Below are 20,957 nucleotides of genomic sequence, written 5' to 3' on the forward strand. Positions count from 1 at the left end.
TTTTTTTATAATTTTTTTTTCTTGTTGAAATATTTTTTCTAAGAAGACGATTCTTAAAAATATAATACAAAAAAGTTCTAGCATATTTAATTGATCATGAAAAAAATGACACATTTTAAAATTTTTTATATTTGTTGGAAAATTTATTTTTTAAAAAATTATATAAAATATTAATTATATTTTTAATAAAAAACTCTTATCTAATTCATATTTTGAAAAAAAATTTCAAGGGAACGCTACTTTTCAATCTAGCTTCTTTGCAAACTCCAATAAAACAAGATAATTCTTTACCCTATTTCTTTCCCTTTATCTTTCCGCGCACCACAGCAAAAATCTCTTAAACGACTCTTTTCTTTTAGAAAACAAAAAGAAAAGCTCCAGTCGGCACTCGTTAGTCGTTACAAACCGTAAGCTCTGGTGGTCCCATCCGCTAGCCGTTTCAGAATGTAACCGTTGCACTCTCACCAATTAGCCGTGTGAGTCCACTATAAGCACTACCTTGTGTCATCCATATCTCCTTTCAACACTCCTGTCGTCTGCCACTCACGACCATCTGATAGATCAACCATTCATGGCACAGGCATCACCGGTAGAACCATCAGAAGTCCATTCATTGGATGGTGCAGATTCGTCAGCCGGCGGAGCCTATACAAATTCACTCATATGTACCAGACTCGCATGTAATCATTATTTGGATGCTGCTTCGCAACGGTATGGACCTTCGGAGCCAAGCTACTCTCCTAACCGTTCACCAGCAAGCGATTGCGACGCCTAGCCTACCACCTTAAAATGACATTTTTACCCCTAGTACGCTTCGCAATTACTCCAGTGACCTTATCCGCTCGATAACTGAGAGCGTCGCAACGAAAGCATTCCATGCTTTCTTTGGTATTGAAGCAAAGTTCGGTGGTATTTTCGGAGTCGTGTCCAAATTTCACATCGTTTAAAATTAGGGACGCGAGGGGAACCGACAAGTCAGCATTACCACCGGGTATAACCGGTCGCTGAAAAGACGTCGGTTGCTCCTGTTTAAACCTCGGAAGCCCGTTCTCCTTTTCCAATCCTCCCCCCCCCTCTTCTCTGCTCTCCTTGTCCTCTGTTTTGTCTCTGTTCTTCTTTGAAACCCTAGCGTCCTAGGGTTTCGCAAAAAGAGATCAAATTGGCTCTGCTTCTGATTCTGGAGCAATGGAAGTGAAGTCTGCGACGAAGCTCAGTTCTGAGCTCCAGCCGGTTGGCAGCAGGGCGAATGTTTCGAGCTCGCCGCCGTCCGGAAGGAAGAAGGAGGTTGCGAAGATTGTGCGGAGGTCGATTGCTCGGGTTTTGGAATCTAGTGATGTTTCCGAAGATGGCTCGTGCTCTTCGGATTCTTCTTGTGGCCGCCGGACTTTGGTGAAAGGTGGGGGCTTGCAGAGCAGGAAGAAGAATACTGGAGTGAGGTCAGTGAAGGTCGTTCCTGAGGGCATTGATGCTGCTGCTGTGTTGTTGATGTTTCCTGTTTCGAAGCTGGTTGTGCAGAAGAAGAGGTGTGCTTGGATCACACCGAACTCCGGTGAGTCGCTAATTTTATGCCAGTTTCGTAAAGAACGTACTTTTTTGTATAAATCGTCAATTTTTAATCTTCTTCTCGATTTGTGCATATATGTGTTGTAGGATATTTGTTTATATTTAATTTATGTGATTATCTATGGTTTTCTTTTGGTTATTATAACTTATATTTGTTTTATTCTCTTTTATGTCTAGTTAAAACAAAGTGGCTTCAGAAAAGATTTGACTATGAGTTCTTGGATCTGGTTGCATTTTACAGCTATGGATCTGAACTTCTTAATTGTCTGTCTGTATGTGTTCATGCAAAGTCTTACCATGGCATGAAATCTTGATGGACGAGTGCAAAACAACATGCGCGCGCATGCGCGCACACACATACACACACACATATATATATATATAGAGAGAGAGAGAGATAGATTGGGCTCCAGTTGATTGGATCCCAATCTATATCCGGTCGGCTGTTCGGCCTTTGGATTGGAGCACATCTCCAAGACTCCCCTAAAAGGAAACAGAGGATTTCTCTCACCCGTTAGCTGATCTGGCATTGTTTAAAAAAAAAAAAAGCCAAAAGAATTAAATGGGACCACATCGTCGTTTTTTTCTTCGCGTCTCTTCTCTGCTTAAGGCTATGATGCTGCTTTAATGGGGATGGGACTGGAAAGAAGAGAAAGAGTAGACCATCTCGTTTGAAATGAAACTCTTTCCTCCCTCTCATCGGCAAAACCTCCTCCTTTCTTCCTTTCTCTCCTTATGTATGTATGTATGTATGTATGTATGTATGTATGTATGTAGGAGAAGGAAATTGCTACAAAGGTTGTAAGGATAGATGAAGAGGATTGAAGAAGAAGAAAAGAGGAAGGAAATTGCTACAAGGGTTGTAAGGATAGATGAAGAGGATTGAAGAAGAAGAAAAGAGGATGAATCACTCTATCTCTGGTTTGTGTTATTGCCTTCTCTAAGGCCTGCCCCCAGCTGAATCTTGGGATCTTCTTATAAAGGACTCCAAACCTAAGATTGGATGAAATCCGAATATGTGGTTTTGCTGGTTTTGCAGAATACCTTGGGCTTGCCCATGGTTTTGCAGATCTGTTTTAACTATTTTGATTTTTTCTTCTTTTTAAGAAAAAGTAGCTAAGTTTGTCTACTTGCTTAATATCTTTGTTATCCTGCTTTATTTGTCTGTAGATGAAGCTTGACGGTGGTGAATAGTTTGAATCTGTCCAGACATGTTGATATTGAGATGTTGGTGTATTTGTATTTAAGCCTGAATTTGATTTTGAAGAGTAATTTAAGCTTGAAGAGCTTGAGCTGGATGCTGGTACTTGATTTGATTGGTGTGGTGGTGTTGACTTTCTGCATCCAATTAGCCTGTGTCCGTAGATAACCTCAAATTCAGGTGGAATTGAAGGTATTGGAGATGAAACTGCTGAAATTTGGTCTGACAGCCTCCTTGGTGTAACTTGGACTTCGATAGATGCATATTCTTGAGGAGAGTTTTGACTGATTGATGATTATTGGCTGGCTTGAATTTCTGCATCTTACGGCTCCGATGGGGCTATTGGTATTAGGGTATTGCTGGATGATGAAGAGATGTAGACTATTTGCTCCATATGTTGGTTGGTTGAGGGTCTATGATTTTGATGTGGAGAGTAATGTAGATTGATCTCGAATGATGGCGACGATGTCTTGGATGGTAATGGTGGAGGTATTGATAATGTCGATAATACCTCCGATGGTGGTGACAGAGGCATCTATTCTTGAATTAAGAAAGTGGAGAATTGCTTGGCTTTCAAGAGATCTTGGCGATTGCCTTTTATAGATGGAGTGGCTTGTGTCGGAAGCTATGAACGGCTAGTTGTCGGAGGAATCTGACTGATTGATTGATAGAGAATCTCTAGCTTTGGTAGTTGGTCAGAAATCTTGCAGGCTATCTTTTGCTGATTGATTGAAGGACTGGTTGTTTGAGAATCTTCAACTTTTGCAATAGGTAGAAAATCCTGCAGATTGCTAAGCTTTTGCTCTGGCTTTTGGTTGATTGATAGTGAGTTTTTTTCCTTCAGTTATTTTGGTAAACGATGGGATTACTGGTCAGAGAATTTTGTCTCCTGCTTTTGCAGAGTGAAATGACTTGGTGTTGCTGGTCAGATATTTTTACTTATTAAATCTCTTCTTCCGTGTTGATTGGTGCTGAGGTGGAAGAGCTGGAGCTTCTTCTTCCTCAATTTGAGCAAGGGATTCCAGAAGAAGTTTTTTGTATTCCAACTTGGATTTAGCTCCTGCTAGTCTAGAGCTAGTAGAAGATTTTTGCTGGAGAAATTTGATAGTTGGAAGATCAATTGAAGGATGATTTTGAGATTATTTGGAGATCCATTCAAATACTTTGAGTTTGGTGGCTTTCTCAAGATTAAATTTTTGCCACCATTTTACCATGAATTTTCTTTCTAGAATGGTAGAAAATGGAGGATTTTGAATGAAAGTGTACTCCCAACAACTAATCTATGATAAGGCAAATTGGGAGAAGAAATTGAAAAGTAATGAAAATTTTTGTTCCCTAGGATCCAATTGAATATTTTTGCAATAGAAAAACATTCAATTGAATGTACCTCTGAAATTATAATTAGAGCCTACATAAAGGTCTAATCAAATTAGCCACTATTGATTATGCCTATCCAACTGATATCTTTCCAAAAGTAGTATCCACTGTGTTACAACAACTCAAAAGGGATAATAGAATGATAGACCTAATAATCTATAGTGGAATTGGAGAAAGACAAATAGCAAAAATCAATTATCCTTTTCAAATTTATTTCATTACCCAATTCCCAGAAAGAAATTATAATTACACCATAACAAATGATCCATTCAAATTTATAGAGGAATTTGATATGGAAGAATATCTACTTATCAACCATTTAGATGTTCTTTGGGAAGCAAAAAATTTTCAAGAACAAAAATGTAGGATGAATGGAAGGATATGGGTGACAACAGACCTACCTATAACCAAATTAGGAAAAGAAGGAAACTGGGATACTCTCCTAAATCCAAAAAATTATCCTAATAAAATTCAAAACAAACTTCAAATTCAAAGAGTTTTTATATAACACCTCTGGAGCCCCTTGAAAAAGATAATTAAAATTCTACTTTGAAAAATTTAGTGCAAACTCTTGCTGTGCATTCTTAAATTTCAAAGTTTTTACTAAGAGTTGATTGCTACTTTGCAAAAAGAATATAAAAAATCTTGCTTGATTTTTTCGAGAATTCCTATAGGGGAATTCTACCAAAGATGGCCCCCAAGAAAACTTTAGTCTCAAAATCCTCAACTGAAAAACAAAAATGCACCACTGTTGCCAAACAAACCAAGAAGATTATGCTTAATCATCATCCTCTCCAAATTGGGAATTTGTCCCTCTTAGACACATCCCATCCTTCAAACCTCTCACTTGGTATGAAATTGTCATGAAAGAAGAAGAAGAACAGAAAGGCAAAACATCTTTGGAGAGCTCAACCAACACCCCATCTACAGAACAACTGGCCAATTTAGCAAAGGCTAACCCAGCCTTACTGGGTATTGAGATTTTTCAAAAGGCTGTTGTAGAGGTTTCACAAAAAGGTCTACAACAAATTTCTTTGAAATAAAAAGAGGTTGTAGGAATTTCCGATCCCACACCAATTCAAAGTTTTACTAAAAGATCCTCTTTTTCAAAATATGTTGATAAGCTTAACAATAATTAATCCTCACTATAAAGGATGAGTATTTTGAAAAAAATCCCAGAGCTATTACTGAAAAAGTCTTTCCATCTGGGTGGCATTTTCAACCAAAAGATTCTTCAAAAATCCAAAAGTTTTATGAATTCATCTTAGTGGACACAGACTTTGTGACCATTAAGCATCATACAAGCAAAACAAATCCTTCAGAAATTATGCACTCATTAATGCAAATTCTCAAGGTTTTAACTCCAACGGATTGGAATGATAGTCCCAACAGTTTTAAAAGGTTATCCTAAAATTTTAATCCATAATCTTTCAATTATTGAGATTATCAAAATGCATGGCATCTTGCATTTCTTTCAAAAATAGTGATTTCAAACATTCGTGGTTTTTCTATTTCAAAGTAGGAGTATTATTCAAACTCCCTTATTGGTTCTCCAATTGGTGGGAATAATTTGGTCCAACCACCAAAATTTTACCATCAACTGTTCAAGAAGTCTTTGAAACCTATTGCAAAAATATTCAATTGGATCTCAGGGAACAAAAATTCCCATGACTTCTCAATTTTTTCTCCCAATGTCTTGTCATGGATTAGTTGTTGGGAGTACACTTTCGTTCAAAATCCTCCACTTCCTACTATTCTAGAGAGAAAATTCAAGGTAAAATGATGGCAAAAATTTAATCCTGAGAAAGCCACTAAACTCAAAGTCTTTGAATGGATCTCTAAACAATCTTAAAATCCTCCTCCAATTGATCTTCCAACTGCCAGATTTTTCCAGCAAAAATCTTCTACTAGCTCTAGATTGGTAGGAGTTAAGTCCAAGTTGGAATACAAAATTTTTTTTTCTTGAATCCCTTGCTCAAATTGAGGAAGAAGAAGCTGAAGCTTCGTCCAGCTCTTCCACCTCACCACAAATCAACACGGCAGAAGAGATTTAATAAGCAAATATCTCTGACCAGTAACACCAAGTCATTTCACTCTGCAAAAACAGGAGACAAGATTCTTTGACCAGTAATTTCATCGTTTGCCGAAGTAACTAAAGGAAAAGACTCCCTATCAATCAACCAAAAGTCAGAGCAAAAGCTTAGCAATCTGCAGGATTTCCAACCTATTATAAAAGCTAAAGATTCTCAAATAATCAATCAGTAAAAGATAGCTTGCAAGATTTCTGACCAACTACCAAAGTTAGAGATTTTCTATCAATCAATTAGTCGGATTCCACCGACACCGAGCCATTAATAGCTTCTGGCACAAGCAACTCATCTATAAAAGGCAATCACCAAGATCTCTTGAAAGCCAAGCAATTGTCTACTATCTTCCTCAATTCAAGAATAGATGCCTCCCCGACACTACCATCGGAAGCATTATCGGTATCATCAATACCTCCACCATCACCATCCAAGACATCGTCACCATTATTCGAGACCAATCTATATTACTCTCAACATCAGAATGTTAGGCCCTCAACCAACCCAACATGTGGAGCAAATAGTCTATATCTCTTCATCATTCTGCAATGCCCTGATACCAATAGCCCCATCGGAGCCGCAAGATGCAGAAATTCAAGCCAGCCAACAATCACCAATCAGTCAAAACTCTCTTCAAGAATATGCATCTGCCAGAGTCCAAGTTATACTAAGGAGGCTGCCAGATCAAACTTCAGCAGCTTCATCTCCAATACCTTCAATTCTATCTAGATTCAAGGTTGTCTACAGATGCAGGCCAATTGGATGCAGAAAGTCGACACCATCACACCGATCAAATCAAGTACCAGCATCCAGCTCAAGCTCTTCAAGCTCAAATTTTTCTTCAAAATCAAGTTCAGGCTCAAATGTAAATACGCCAACATCTCAACATCAACATGTCTGGATAGATTCAAACTATTCACCACCATCAAGCTTTATCTACATACAGATAGAGCAGGACAATAAAGATATCAAGCAAGTAGACAAACTTAGCTATTTTTTCTGAAAAAGAAGTAAAAATCAAAATAGTTAAAACAGGTCTGCAAAACCATAGGCCCAAGGTATTCTGCAGAACCACCTATTCAGATTTCATCCAATCTTAAGTCTGGAACCCTCTATAAGAAGATCCCAAGATTCAGGGGGCAGGCCTTGGAGAAGGCAACAATACAAACCTGAGATAGTGATTCACCCTCTTCTCTTCTTCTTCAATTCTCTTCATCTATCCTTACAACCCTTGTAGCAATTTCCTTCTTGAAACCCTCTATCTTCAAACCTATAAGCAATATCCAAAAGCTCTTCAACCTCCTCGAAGGAAAAGAATCAAGCTACTCTGTATCCGAGCTCAAAACCCTATAAGCCATCTTTTATATATATAAAAATTTTATTTTGCTAGTTCAAGTTGTTCATGCAATTTTAGTTACAAGTTATTTGATACAAGTTTTCAATTCAATTTCTTTTACAATCGATCTATAACAGTATCCTGGCGGGCCTAACCTTTGGTTAGCAAGATCTTGTTCATAGCTCTGTTAATTTTTCTCAGACCTGGTCCAACCTTTGGTATCAGAGCCGGGGAGAGAGGAGTATAGGAGTATTGAGAGAAAGAAATTAGTCTTTGGTTGGAGTGGTGCAATAGGGTTGCTGTAAGATGAGGTCACTTTGCCATTTATAGGCTGTGTGGAAGGTCGTTCTGGAGGTAGTCGACAGTCCCCAAGGCAACTAACATAAGTCTCTAACCCAAGATGAGTTTCTTATCAAGATCCTCTTTTACGAGTTCTTCATCTCATGGTAAAGGTACAAGCTCAGACAAGGCTCTAATAGAGCTTTCTGATAAATAGTTAGATCAATGGATAATTCCAAAGATCCTTAGAAGTTCTGTTTATAAAACTATAAACTGATTTTTACTGGATAATAGGATAAAAATAATGGAAAAAAACCTTTCCAATAGAAAAAGAACATGAGTTAATCTCAATCATAACATAGGAAATAATCAAAACTGCTCAAAAATCGAAATTTGAATTCATCCATATAGGTTTGGTACAAGTCGCAGTAAAGCCTCTAATTAGAAAGGGGATCAATAATGCCATCTTTCTATGCCTGAAGGACGGCAGGTTTATTAATTTTCAAAATACTCTATTCGACATGGTTGAATCCTGTCTATTTGATGGACCAATCTACGTCAACTGTAATGCGGACCTTACGATCAAAACTAAGGATAAGAACATCCTTAGAAGTCTGGAACTAGAAGTCAAACTAGATGGTTTCAATATGTTATCAGGATCATGCCCAGCTGCGGTCTTGATCGAGGTATATTACAAAATCTAAAACACCCTAAAACATATAGGTATTGTCAATAAAAGAACCTTAGGATCAACGGATTATTTTCAAGTTGATCCTAGCAAAGGAAATGTATTTGTCTCGATAACTCTTGATTGGGATCAAATCAAATTACTTGAAGACTGGTTACTAAAGAAAGCAGTATCAGCTATCAGAAAAGAACAAAGCAAATTAGATACTGTTGGGATATACCGACCGGTCCCTCTCACGCCGACTCACCGTTGGGCCCGTCTGGCCGGCGCCCGACTCTACCGACCGCACCGAACGACGACTGCCGATACTGTCCGGCCGAACGTATATCGGTCGGGCAGACCCTTTTCGTCCCCGACTGGTCGAACGACAATATCTTCTCCGACTCTTGCAACACGCCAGACCAACCATCGGAGGGTCCCTGGGTCTTCACCCGACACCCCACAATCAAATGCCGACATATGGTTGATCGGCTTCCTCAAACACCGTACGACTACTGAGGGCCGCCGTCTTGACAAAGGCATGCGGCATAGCCATCCTGGGACATTGTCCTGCCAAGGACATAGATTAACTCAAGCGATGTGACAAGCCCACGGCGACTTGACAGTCCGCGGTGACTTTGACAGCCTCCGACGATTTGACAACTCCTCCCATTGTCTGTGCCATCAATGACGGCGCCATGCCGCGCTCTACTATAAAACGGAGAAGGCAACAGTGCTGGAGGAGGTTCCTTCGAAACCCTTGGACTTACTCTCTCTTTCTCTCGCTGAGCTCCCTGATTCTTTTCTACTGTTGCCTAGTCTCCTCTCTGACGACCGTCGGAGGGTCCCCGCCGGAGTCACCTCCGGTCAGTGCGGACTTCTTTTGCAGGCGCTCGTTCCCGGCGACCAGACGACGAGGGTATTGGCAGCAACAGATTTGGCACGCCAGGTAGGGGAGAGCAGGGATCACGACCTCCACAGAACTCAAAACACCATTTCAAAATGACAAGAACCAGGGCTCAGCGATCGAGGGCCACCGGATCGGCGAGGCACTCTTCCCGCTGGGAAGAGGCCTCTCCTCCACCCTTCATTGCGGAACCTAGCTCTCCGCATCCTGTGGTGACCACGGAGGTGCAGATCGCGGTGATCGTGCGGCAGATGACCGTGCTGACGGATGCGGTCAAGAGCCTTCAACAACAACCAACTCGGTTGCCACACTTGCCAGCGGAGCAACCGGCGGCACACCCGATGCCCTCCAGGAGCAGCCGTCGATGCCTGCGCCGGTCTCCATCCCCTCCTCAAGAGCAGCCGTCACGGCACTCCCACCGAGAGGGGGAAAGGCGGACACAGCACGATGCCCACCGATCCCGACGACACCTTCCCAGCTGGAACGAGCAAGGAAGGAGAAGTGGCCGCGGACACCGTCCGCCTCCCTCTCAGATTTGTCGGGAGACTCCACCCCCGGAGTCTCTCAGCACCGACGGGCCGACGACTACGAACGCAGGTTCGAAGAAATCGATCGTCGGCTTGCCCAGCTGCAGGTGGATGGACAGAAGTCCTCGAACGACGTCGACTTTCAGACCGCCCAACCTCTCTCTCGACTCATCCTCGACGAGCCGATCCCTAGTCGGTTCAAGATGCCTCATATGGAGCCCTACGATGGCTCCACCGACCCAGTTGACCATCTGGAGAGCTACAAGGCTCTCATGACGATCCAAGGGGCGACCGATGCCCTTCTCTACATCGGCTTCCCCGCCACACTTCGCAAGGCCGCTCGGGCCTGATACTCCGGCCTCCGATCGGAAAGCATCCACTCCTTCGAGCAGCTCGAACATGCTTTCGTGGTCCATTTCAGCACCAGCCGGAAGCCTCCACGAACCTCCGACAGTCTTTTTTCCCTCAAGCAGGGAGAAAATGAGACGTTCCGATACTTCGTGACGCGATTCAACGCGGCCACGCTTGAGGTTCGGAACCTCAACGAGGACATGGCTATCTCAGCCATGAAGAGGGGGTCCCGATTTACATACTCTTTGGATAAGACCCTCCCCTGGACATACGTCGAACTGCTGGAGCACGCGTACAAATACATGCGCGCAGACGAAGGAGCTTCCGACCGACGCCTGACCGAAGCCAAGGGCCCGAAGGAGAAGCGAAGGAAAGGTCGGGCCCCCGCCGAGCCTAGCAGGCCCCCGACCAACAGACATGTCTCACCCGAACGACGGAGCCCGAGATCACCTCGATGGCGGAGTCCGAGGCCGATGCATCCCAGGTATGACTCCTATACCCCTCTCTACTCGTGCGCAGATTTTGATGGAGATCGAAGGGAAAGAATATCTGCGACGGCCTCCGCCTTTGAAGGCAAAGGGCCTCGACCGGCGAAAGTATTGCCGATTTCATCGGGGCCACGGCCATAACACCGAGCAGTGCATCCAACTCAAGGATGAAATCGAGACCCTCATACGTCGAGGGTATCTCAAAAAATTTCGAAGGAATCCGCCGACTCGACCCGTCTCCGACCGACGACCCCAGCCGACTGAGGAGGCGACGAACAATCAGCCCACGGCTGGGGTCATTAACATGATCTCCAAACGACTGGACCGCGGGACGACTGCTGAAGGGGAGTCGACGAAGAAGCTACGCCAAGACAATGTAATTACTTTTACAGATGAAGATGCTCGGGGAATCCAAACTCCCCATGACGATGCTGTTGTTGTCTCAGCGACAATAGCAAATTATGATGTAAGAAGGATCTTTGTTGATAATGGAAGTTCGATCAATATTTTGTTTTACTCGACCTTCTCCCGAATGCAACTGTCGGCTGATCGGCTCGAAAGAGTCTCCACGCCCCTGGTGGGTTTCGTCGGAGAAGCCGTCACGGTGGAAGGAGAAGTTACTCTTCCCGTGATAGCTGGAACCGAACCCCGACAAAGCACCGTTCACCTAACCTTTGCAGTCGTCCAAGTACCTTCGGCCTACAATGCCATACTTGAAAGACCTGGGCTAAACGCCCTCAAAGCTGTAGTCTCGACCTACCACCTGCTGGTTCGGTTCTCGATCAAAAATAGAGTCGGGGAGATGTGCGGGGATCAACAACTCGCCCGACGATGCTTCCAGATCTCTGTCCGAAGTAACGAAGCAAAGGACTCCCTGACAGCCGACAAGATGGACTAGCGGGAAGAGGAGGAACGGGGCGAACCGGCCAGCTGGTTTCCGTCCCGATAGCAGAAGGTCCCGATCGAGTGGTCTGGGTCGGATCCCAATTATCCGACCCTGAACAGCGGTAGCTAGTGGAGCTGCTGAAGGCCAATATCGACGTATTCGCTTGGTCGGCAACGGATATGTCCGGCATCCCCCCAAAGATGATGACTCACCGACTCAACATCAATCCTGGAATGAGACCGGTGAGGTAGAAGAAACGGTCTTTCACTCCTGAAAGATAGAAGGCCATCAACGAGGAAGTAGACAAGCTGCTCGAGGCAGGCTTCATCAGAGAAACCATGTATCCCGATTGGCTCGCCAATGTTGTCATGGTGAAAAAAACCAACAGGAGATGGAGGATCTACATTGACTATACCGACCTAAACCGTGCCTGCCCAAAGGACAGCTTTCCACTTTCGAAAATCGACCAGTTGGTAGATGCGACGTCCGGACATCGACTGCTCAGCTTCATGGACGCCTTCGCCGGATATAATCAGATCCGGATGGCGCTCGAAGATGAGGGACACACAGCCTTTGTGACCGCCAAGGGCCTTTACTGCTATAGGGTAATGCCCTTCGGACTGAAAAATGTCGGGGCCACCTACCAGCGACTTGTCAATAAGGTCTTGAAAGACTAAATCGGGCGCAACATGGAGGTGTACGTGGACGACATGCTGGTAAAGAGTGCGCATACCTCAGATTATGTCCAAGACCTCGAAGAAATTTTTCGCACTCTTCGACGACATCGGATGAGGTTAAATCCGACTAAGTTGCGCCTTCAGGGTGACTTCGGAAAAGTTTCTCGGGTTCTTCGTTTCTCAATGAGGAATTGAGGCTAATCTTGTGAAGATAAAGGCAATCATCGACATGCGGCATCCGGGCACCAAGAAGGAGGTCCAGCAGCTTAACGGAAGGATCATCGCACTCAGTCGATTCATCTCTCGGTCGGCAGAGAGATGCCTCCCGTTCTTCAAGACCTTGAGACAAGCGAAGGACTTCTCTTGGCCGGACGAGTGCCGGTAGGCCTTCGAGGATCTGAAGAGGTACCTGACCTCCCCACCGTTGCTTGTAAAGCCGGTAGTCGGAGAAACATTGTACCTCTATTTGGCAACCTTCCCAGAGGTAGTTAGCTCGGTACTCGTCCGGGAGAACGAGAGCCGAGTTCACCAACCCATATATTACACCAGCAAAGTGCTCCACGAAGCTGAGGCCCGATACTCAAGGACGGAGAAAATGATATTCGCCTTGATCGTGTCTGCACAACGACTCCGTCCGTATTTTCAAGCGCATGCTATCGTGGTCCTCATCGACCAGCCCCTGAGGGCGATCTTGCACCGCCCCGACACATCAGGACGACTGGCGAAATGGACGATGAAGCTGAGTGAGTTCGACATTCAGTACCGACCACGACCAGCCTTGAAGGCTCAGGTCTTGGCCGACTTTATTGCGGAATGCCCGACGATCGACCAGGAATCGGAAGGCGGGAGCCCTGAAGAAGTTGCAATCCCCGAACCTGACCTCGGGTCTACCTGGGTGTTGCACATCGATGGAGCTTCCAACGCTCGAGGGAGCGGGGCCGGGTTCCTGCTCACCAACTCGGAGGGGGTGGTTACCGAGTACGCCCTCCGGTTCGACTTTAAAGCCTCCAATAATCAAGCCGAGTACGAAGCGCTCCTCGCTGGCTTGAGAGTAGTGAAGGAGCTTGGGATCGACAGCCTCAGAGTCTTTTCCGACTCCCAGCTGATCGTGGGGCAAGTTAAAGGTAACTTTAAGGCGCGAGACCCGACCATGGCAAAATATCTCCAGAAGGTGAGAAATCTTGTGACACACCTCAAGTATTTCGAGATCTCCCACATTCTCAGGATGGAGAACGCTCGGGCCGATGCACTCTCCAGGCTTGCGACATCAGCCTACGACGCCTTGGGTCGGATGTTTGTGGAGAGCCTCGACCAGTCGAGCATCGACAGGGCCGAAGAGGTGCTGCAACTAGCGGCCGAACCAAGCTGGATGGATCCGATCGTTCAATATCTGACCGACGGAACCAACCCTGAAGATCCCACAGAAGCCAAACGACTCCGATGGGTGGCCTCCCAATATGTAATAATGGATGGCCGACTCTACAAAAGATTGTTCTCCCTTCCCCTGCTCAGGTGTTTGGGACCGACTGACGCAGACTACGCGCTCAGAGAAGTACATGAAGGGATCTGCGGAAACCACTTGGGGGGCAAATCCTTGGCCTACAAAGTCCTACGGCAGGGTTACTACTGGCCCACTATGAGAAAGAATGCGGCTGAGCTGGTTCGGAGGTGTGAGCCATGCCACAGGTACGCCAACATACAACACCGACCAGCCAGTCAAATCACTCCTATTGTCGCCCCGTGGCCCTTCGCCCAGTGGGGAATCGACATACTCGGTCCTTTCCCTCCGGCATCTAGCCAAAGAAAGTTCATAGTCGTTGCAATCGACTACTTCACTAAGTGGGTAGAAGCCGAACCTCTGGCGCAGATCACCGAGCGGAAGATATCCAGAAGTCTATCATCTTCAGGTTCGGACCACCGCACACCATTATTATCGACAATGGACGACAATTTGACAACCGAGACTTCCGAAAGTTCTGCGCGAGATTTCATATCACGCACTGACTGACCTCGGTCGGGCACCCACAGTCCAACGGTGAAGTCGAGGTGACCAACCGGACTATTCTGCATGGACTAAAGACCCGACTGAATGAAGCCAAAGACCTCTGGGTCGAAGAATTGAATTTCGTCCTATGGGCGTACCGAACGACACCCCGTGTCCCGACCGGAGAATCTCCTTTCAGCTTGGCCTATGGGATGGAGACGATGATTCCGCTCGAGATCGGGCTACCATCGACTAGAGTCGAGCAGTACTGCGAACCGGATAACTCCGAATGTCGGAGGGCCGACTTGGACCTTCTACTCGAGCTCCGATGCGAGGCTTTACTCCGCATGGCTTCCTACCGACAGAGAGTAGCCCGATACTACAACGCTAGGGTTAAGCCGAAGCTTTTTCGGCCTGGGGACCTAGTCTTGAGAAAGGCAGAGGTTTCGAGGCCTCTAGACCAAGGAAAGCTGGCTCCGAACTGGGAAGAACCCTACAAGATAGCAGACGTCTATGGGTCGGGAGCTTACCGACTGGAGACTCTAGAAGGAAGCGCCATTCCCCGAACTTGAAATGTCGAGAATCTAAGGTTGTACCACCAGTAAATTCTGTGTGCTTTTGTTCGGAATACAAACTTAGCTTCAAAACTTCAGAGTCTACAATCTCGGCTCTCCAACGGTACGTCAGCGCTCGCTAGTAGCGCGAACCTCGACGCCATGACTTGGGCCCAGCGTTCTACTAGAAATCTGCGGCCCATCGCCGACGGTGCGTTGGACTTTTACGACGACCGACACATCTACTTTGGCAGAAGGCTGGCGACGGCGACGGGACCCCCCTGAGTCTAAGCCGCGCCCCTTCCCCAGCCAGCACCCGAGCAAGGCGACTGGCTAACTTGCCGACTTGGCTCCGGCCAAGAAAGGCAAAAGGCCAACGCGACCCATGTCGCGTTCACAACCCACCGACCAGGTCACGATCGGTCGAAGGGTATTCGGCTTACCATCGTTTACCGCACGTCTCGACGCATACGCCCGACAGAGAATCAGGCAATAGATGACCAGTTGGTCATCTACTAAACGCGTCGGACATTGTTCAACTATCGGACCCTACAACACGGTCGGCTCAAAGAGCTACGCCTGACTCGACGAACATGCCCAACTTAGGCTTGGGCAACGGGCGCTCGACTTAAACTCTCGACTGTCGGGTTATACGACGGTCGGGAAGCCGATCGAAAATCGGATTTCGCTCCACCTTTAAATGATGCGCGCGCTGCCGACTGTCCCAGCTAGCTATCTAGGATCTTACGTAGTGCGTCGGGCCTACAACTTATACGTTCAAAGGTGTCTCGGCGAAACATACATTCCAAACACACCAAGCAATCCAAGTAAGAGAGAGTTAGAAAAGTATGTTTTCGATTTCATTCATACTTGAATATTGAGATTACAAAAATGGGCTGAAGCCCGACTACAAGTACATCAAACAAAAATAAAAAACAAAACTCTGACTAATCATCGGAGTCGGCTTCTTCCACCGGGAGAAGACCGGGGGCGATCGGCGTATCCACTCGGGTCGGGGTAGCTTCAGGGGTCGGCGCCGCCTGGCCTTCGGCAGCCTGGTCTGCATCGACCTCCACCACGGCTGTGCGATCTCCCGACGACGGGTCGGCCATCTCTCCTGCGGCTTGGACCTCCGACTCTGGCGGGACGATGCTACCGAGATCGAGCTCTGGATACAGGCTCCGGACGGCTTCCCGAGCGTCCTCGTACCCCACTCGGTACGAGAGGAAGCCGCTCTCCAGAAGTTCTTCCCGATATTCCTCGGAGTCACGGAAGTCCTCCACGGCCCGACCCATGGCTTCTTTCGCCGACTCCGCCTCCGCTCTTGCTATGTCCGCATCGGCTTGAGCGGTGGACAGGTTCTCTTCGGCCTTGGCAAGACTCCCTAAGCTCATTCGGAGTTGCTCACGTTCGGCCTTGAGTTCCTTGGCGAAGTTGTCCCGCTCGCGATGCAGCCGCGAACAGTGCGGGACTTCCGCTTGGCGTCCTCGCGAGCCGACTGCAGCTCAATCCCCGAAGCGGCCAGAGTGCCATTAAGTCGGGAGACCTCCTCGGTGAGGCGGGAGATCTCCCCCTCAAGTCGGGCCTCCTGGTCGACCGACTGCTTCAGCTGGTCGACCAATATCATCTTGTCGGCCTCAGCAGCCATGGCCTTATCTTTCCAGGCCACACGAAGATCGCCGAATCTCTGATATCCGGCCTCCAGCTCGGATATGTTATAAATCAGCTGCAAAAAACAAAGCCGACCGTCAGTAGACCGAACTTATGGAAAACGACAACGAAAACGAAAAGGAAAGAGACTTACCCGGATCATAGTTGGGTAGAAAGAGGACAGCATGTCAGATACCCGCTGATTCTTCATGACCTCAATATTGGTCGGGAATATAACCGCCTGGCATAGCCTCCTGGCCAAGTCGTGGTTGGCCAGGGCCGACGCTCCTTCGGGAAGCGGAGAGTCGGTCGACGCTCCACCGCCGGCCGACCTCCTGTCGTCGCCAGGTGCCATCGAGGCCTTCCCTCGTGCAGACACCCAGGCCCTGACGTCAGAAAGGGAGGGCATGCTCGAGCCCGACTGCGTCCCTCTCGAAGGCGCGGCAGCCACCGACGCAGGTTGTTCGGGCTCGCGCGCCTCTGCCCGAACCTCTTCCACCGGCTGAGCGGCCGGCACATCCTCGACCGATTCCTCGACCGTCTGTCCCTCGAATGGGGCTGCTCCCTCGACCGATCGTTCCTCGGACGGGGCTTCAACAGGCACTGTCGGCACCGATAGTGCGATGATCGGCTCCCGGTCCGACTCAGCTCCCGCTACCGCCGGCTCACTCGGTGGTGCCACTTGAGGCCTCTTGGGAGGCCGTGATGGTTCGGCTCCAGGCGCCGGCCTCTTCCGAGCCGCGTGTCGCCGAACGTCGGCTTCTGTCAACCTCACCCTCGGCGGCATGTCTGCAATTTCAACAGTGAATCAGCACCAAAAGATAGAGAAAAGGAAAAAGAAGAAAAGAGAAGGAAAACAGACCTAGGCGAGGAATCGAGCTCAGACCGGCGTTGTACAAGGCTTGCTCGGTGACAAGCTCCTTCTGCTTCGGCACCGAGATGTCCTTCAGACGGTGGAAGTCTTCTCGGTCCCTGGCCTCCACCCGACTGTTCTCATTTGGTTGGGTTCGGGGGTCCGCCCAGCGGGAAGGGAACCCCCAGGGAATGGGAGAAGAGACGAAGAAAAACTGGTTCTTCCATCCATGAATCGACGATGGAAGACCAGTGATAAAGGAGAGACCCTTCCGAGGGTTGAAATACCACCACCCTCGGGCTTTAGGGTGGGGTCGGAGAACAAAAAAAGCTCGAAAGAGCGAAATACGATGATTGGTCGGCAAAAGCCGACACAGCAAAGCAAAACTGACTACCAGCCGGACCGAGTTCGGCGCAAGCTGCACCGGACACAGTCCGTAGTCGTCCAGCACGTTCCGGACAAACTTCGGAACCGGAAAGCGAAGACCGGCCCGGAGGTCCTCAACGTAGAAAGCCACCTGGCCCGCAGGCGGGTTGTTAACCCGACCATCGGCTCCAGGGGCGAACAGCCGAAACTGCTCTGGGATGCAGTACTGCTTTCGGAGCCGATCAACGTTCGGCCCTGAAAGTGAAGAGACCTCCACCTCCGAGGTCGATCGAGAATCGTCAGTCGGGTTCCCCGACCGACTCTCTCGTGGTGAGGTTCTAGCCATGACGCCAGAACCGAGGACGAAGAATGAAGAAGGAGAAAGAGATAGAAAATTCCAAGGAAGCAGAAAGAAAACAAGAAGATGAGGACGAAGGACCCTGGAAAATTTTCTAAGAAGAGTAGCAGGGACAACTACCTGAGACAAAGGGGGACTGCTCAACTAGGATCTCGGCAGTAGGTTTGAAAAGTAAAATTTCGGATGCAGGTGACCCTGTATATATAGTGCTCCCTGACGGCCGGGATGAGAGTACGCCCAACGAGGATCTCCTAGATCGTGACACGTGGCAGCATCTGGGCCTTCCCTCGATCCGACGATTCGACGCACTGGCCCCAGATCAGGCCACGTTGCCTTCTCCGCCTGAAATGATTCGGCCCAATGGCCCCCCGTCACGTGGCGGTTCGCATTCCCGAAGAGATGGTGGAAACGACAGTTTCTATTCCCGATAGGACGCCTGACACCGACGGAACGTCTGACACCGACGAGTCGCCTGACATTCATAAGATGTCTGGCGCCGACCGAACGTTGATACGGTCGCTAGAGTCGGAGCATAATGCGATGGATATCCACTCCTTTCGTCCAACGCCGCCGCCCCACGCGAGGACGTTGGCCAGCACGCCATCCGACTCAGGAGTGGGGGGGGCAACTGTTGGGATATACCGACCGGTCCCTCTCACGCCGACTCACCGTCGGGCCCGTCTGGCCGGTGTCCGACTCTACCGACCGCACCGAACGACGATTGCCGACACTGTCCGGCCGAACGTATGTCGGTCGGGCAGACCCTTTCCGTCCCCGACTGGCCGAACGACAGTATCTTCTCCGACTCTTGCAATACGCCAGACCAACCATCGGAGGGTCCCTGGGTCTTCACCCGATACCCCACAATCAAATGCCGACGTATGGTCGGTCGGCTTCCTCAAACGCCGTACGACTACTGAGGGCCGCCGTCCTGACAAAGGCATGCGGCATAGCCGCCCTGGGATATTGTCTTGCGAAGGACATAGATTAACCCCAGCGATGTGACAAGCCCACGGTGACTAGACAGTCCGCGGCGACTCTGACAGCCTCCGACGATTTGATAACTCCTCCCATTGTCTACGCCATCAGTGACGGCGCCATGCCGCGCTCTACTATAAAACGGGGAAGGCAACAGTGCTGGAGGAGGTTTCTTCGAAACCCTTGGACTTTCTCTCTCTTTCTCTCACTGAGCTCCCTGATTCTTTTCTACTGTTGCCTAGTCTCCTCTCTGACTTAACCATCGGAGGATCCCCGCTGGAGTCACCTCCGGTCAGTGTGGACTTCTTTTGCAGGCGCTCGTTCCCGACGACCAGGCGACGAGGGGATTGGCCGCAACAGATACCATAATAACAAACTCTGAAGGTGATGTTTCCATCAGATTTTAGGGAGGACTTCAAAGAACTTCAAGTTATAGACTAGAACTGGCCCAAGTCCAAATAAACCCTTCCAGACATAGCTGTTCAAATCTCTCACCATCCAAACTAAGTACTGTTGAATTTGAATAAAAAAATTCTCAATCTAGGTACGAGGAACCTCAATCTCCACCAGTTTTTCCAACTTATTTTCAAATAACTGATAGGAAAGATTTGAAACTATATGTGATCAGTTCTGAGTTCAAAATAGACAAACCAACCTTGAAGAAAGACTTTTATTCAAAAGAGAACTCTAATAAAAAGAGTAAATTTTTTAAAACTTACTCCAAAGAACAAAAAAATAAATTACAAACAGAATACTGCACTTTCTTAGAAATGACTCAAACCCAAACACCTTTCTTCAACTGGTAGGAATCAATAAAAAATCCCAAAAAAGATATAAACATGATGATTACTCCTGGCAAGGAGATCAAAGGATGTAAAACATTAGGAGCCTTGGATACAAAAATCATAGTTTCTTGGCAAGATGGGAAAGGAAGAGTTATAGCAAAAATTCATCCACCTTTACAAGAAACCAGGATCCTAGTCAAAGGAACCCAATTAGTGGCTTCACCTTTCAAAATGAAAACTGAACCCTTGGAAGCTGCAAATGGGAAAGATTTAAAAAATATCATAGAACAAAATAATTTTACAAATCAAAATCTTAAAACCATAGGAGATTAATTAATCAGAGTAGAGGAAATGATTAAAAAAAAAAAAAATTGAAGTTCAAGACAAAGTTTCCTTATCAGTTTTTAAACCTTTTGAAATATCCAAAAGATGATCAAAAGAATTGAGTACCAATTTGTTAGAAGAAATAAATAAAAGATTACAAGAAGTAGAAAGCCTTCAGAGAGTAGAAGGTACTTATGAGCAATCTACCATACCAAGATCTGTGGCTACCTTAATTCAACAAATCCCTGAATCCTCAAACACTGAAACCAGTGAAGACCAAAGTAAATAGAAATAAACAAAATTAGAAATTGGGGTGGACAACCCAAAAAGACCTACTACCCAAGGCCAATCTTACCAATACTCGGCCAATACCATTTATGAATGGAATATAGATGGATTAACCAAATACAATATTTCAAACGTACTCCAAGAAATGACAATGGTTTCAAATGCTTATAAAACCAAAAATACCCCGATTATGCTATTGTCCAAGCTTTAGTGGCTGGTTTTACTGACCAACTAAAAGATTGGTGGGATCACTACTTAGATGATATTGATCGTGAACAACTTCTCACTGCAGTTCGGAGAACTGCAGATGAGACAATCCTCAAAGATGAGGATGAATCAGATCTTCAAGATACTGTTTCGATTCTTATCTTTGCAATAGCCAAATATTTCTTAGGTGATCCTTCAAAACTAAGAGATAGAACCATAGAAATCCTATCAAATTTAAGATGTAAAAAATTACAAGACTTTAGATGA

General features: G+C 46.8%; 1 protein-coding gene across 1 annotated transcript in view; it reads left to right on the forward strand.

Moving 5' to 3' along the window:
• Positions 1–1,055: 1,055 nt before the first annotated feature.
• The window catches only part of LOC105060960 (uncharacterized), a 32,148-nt gene continuing 12,246 nt past the window's right edge, over positions 1,056–20,957 (forward strand). The window contains exon 1 of the mRNA XM_010944856.4: positions 1,056–1,549. Coding sequence (XP_010943158.1) covers positions 1,186–1,549 — 364 coding nt within the window. The 5' untranslated portion in view covers positions 1,056–1,185. The remainder of the gene's footprint in view (positions 1,550–20,957) is intronic.

Source organism: Elaeis guineensis, chromosome 13, assembly GCF_000442705.2.
Source record: "Elaeis guineensis isolate ETL-2024a chromosome 13, EG11, whole genome shotgun sequence".
Lineage (NCBI taxonomy): Eukaryota > Viridiplantae > Streptophyta > Magnoliopsida > Arecales > Arecaceae > Elaeis > Elaeis guineensis.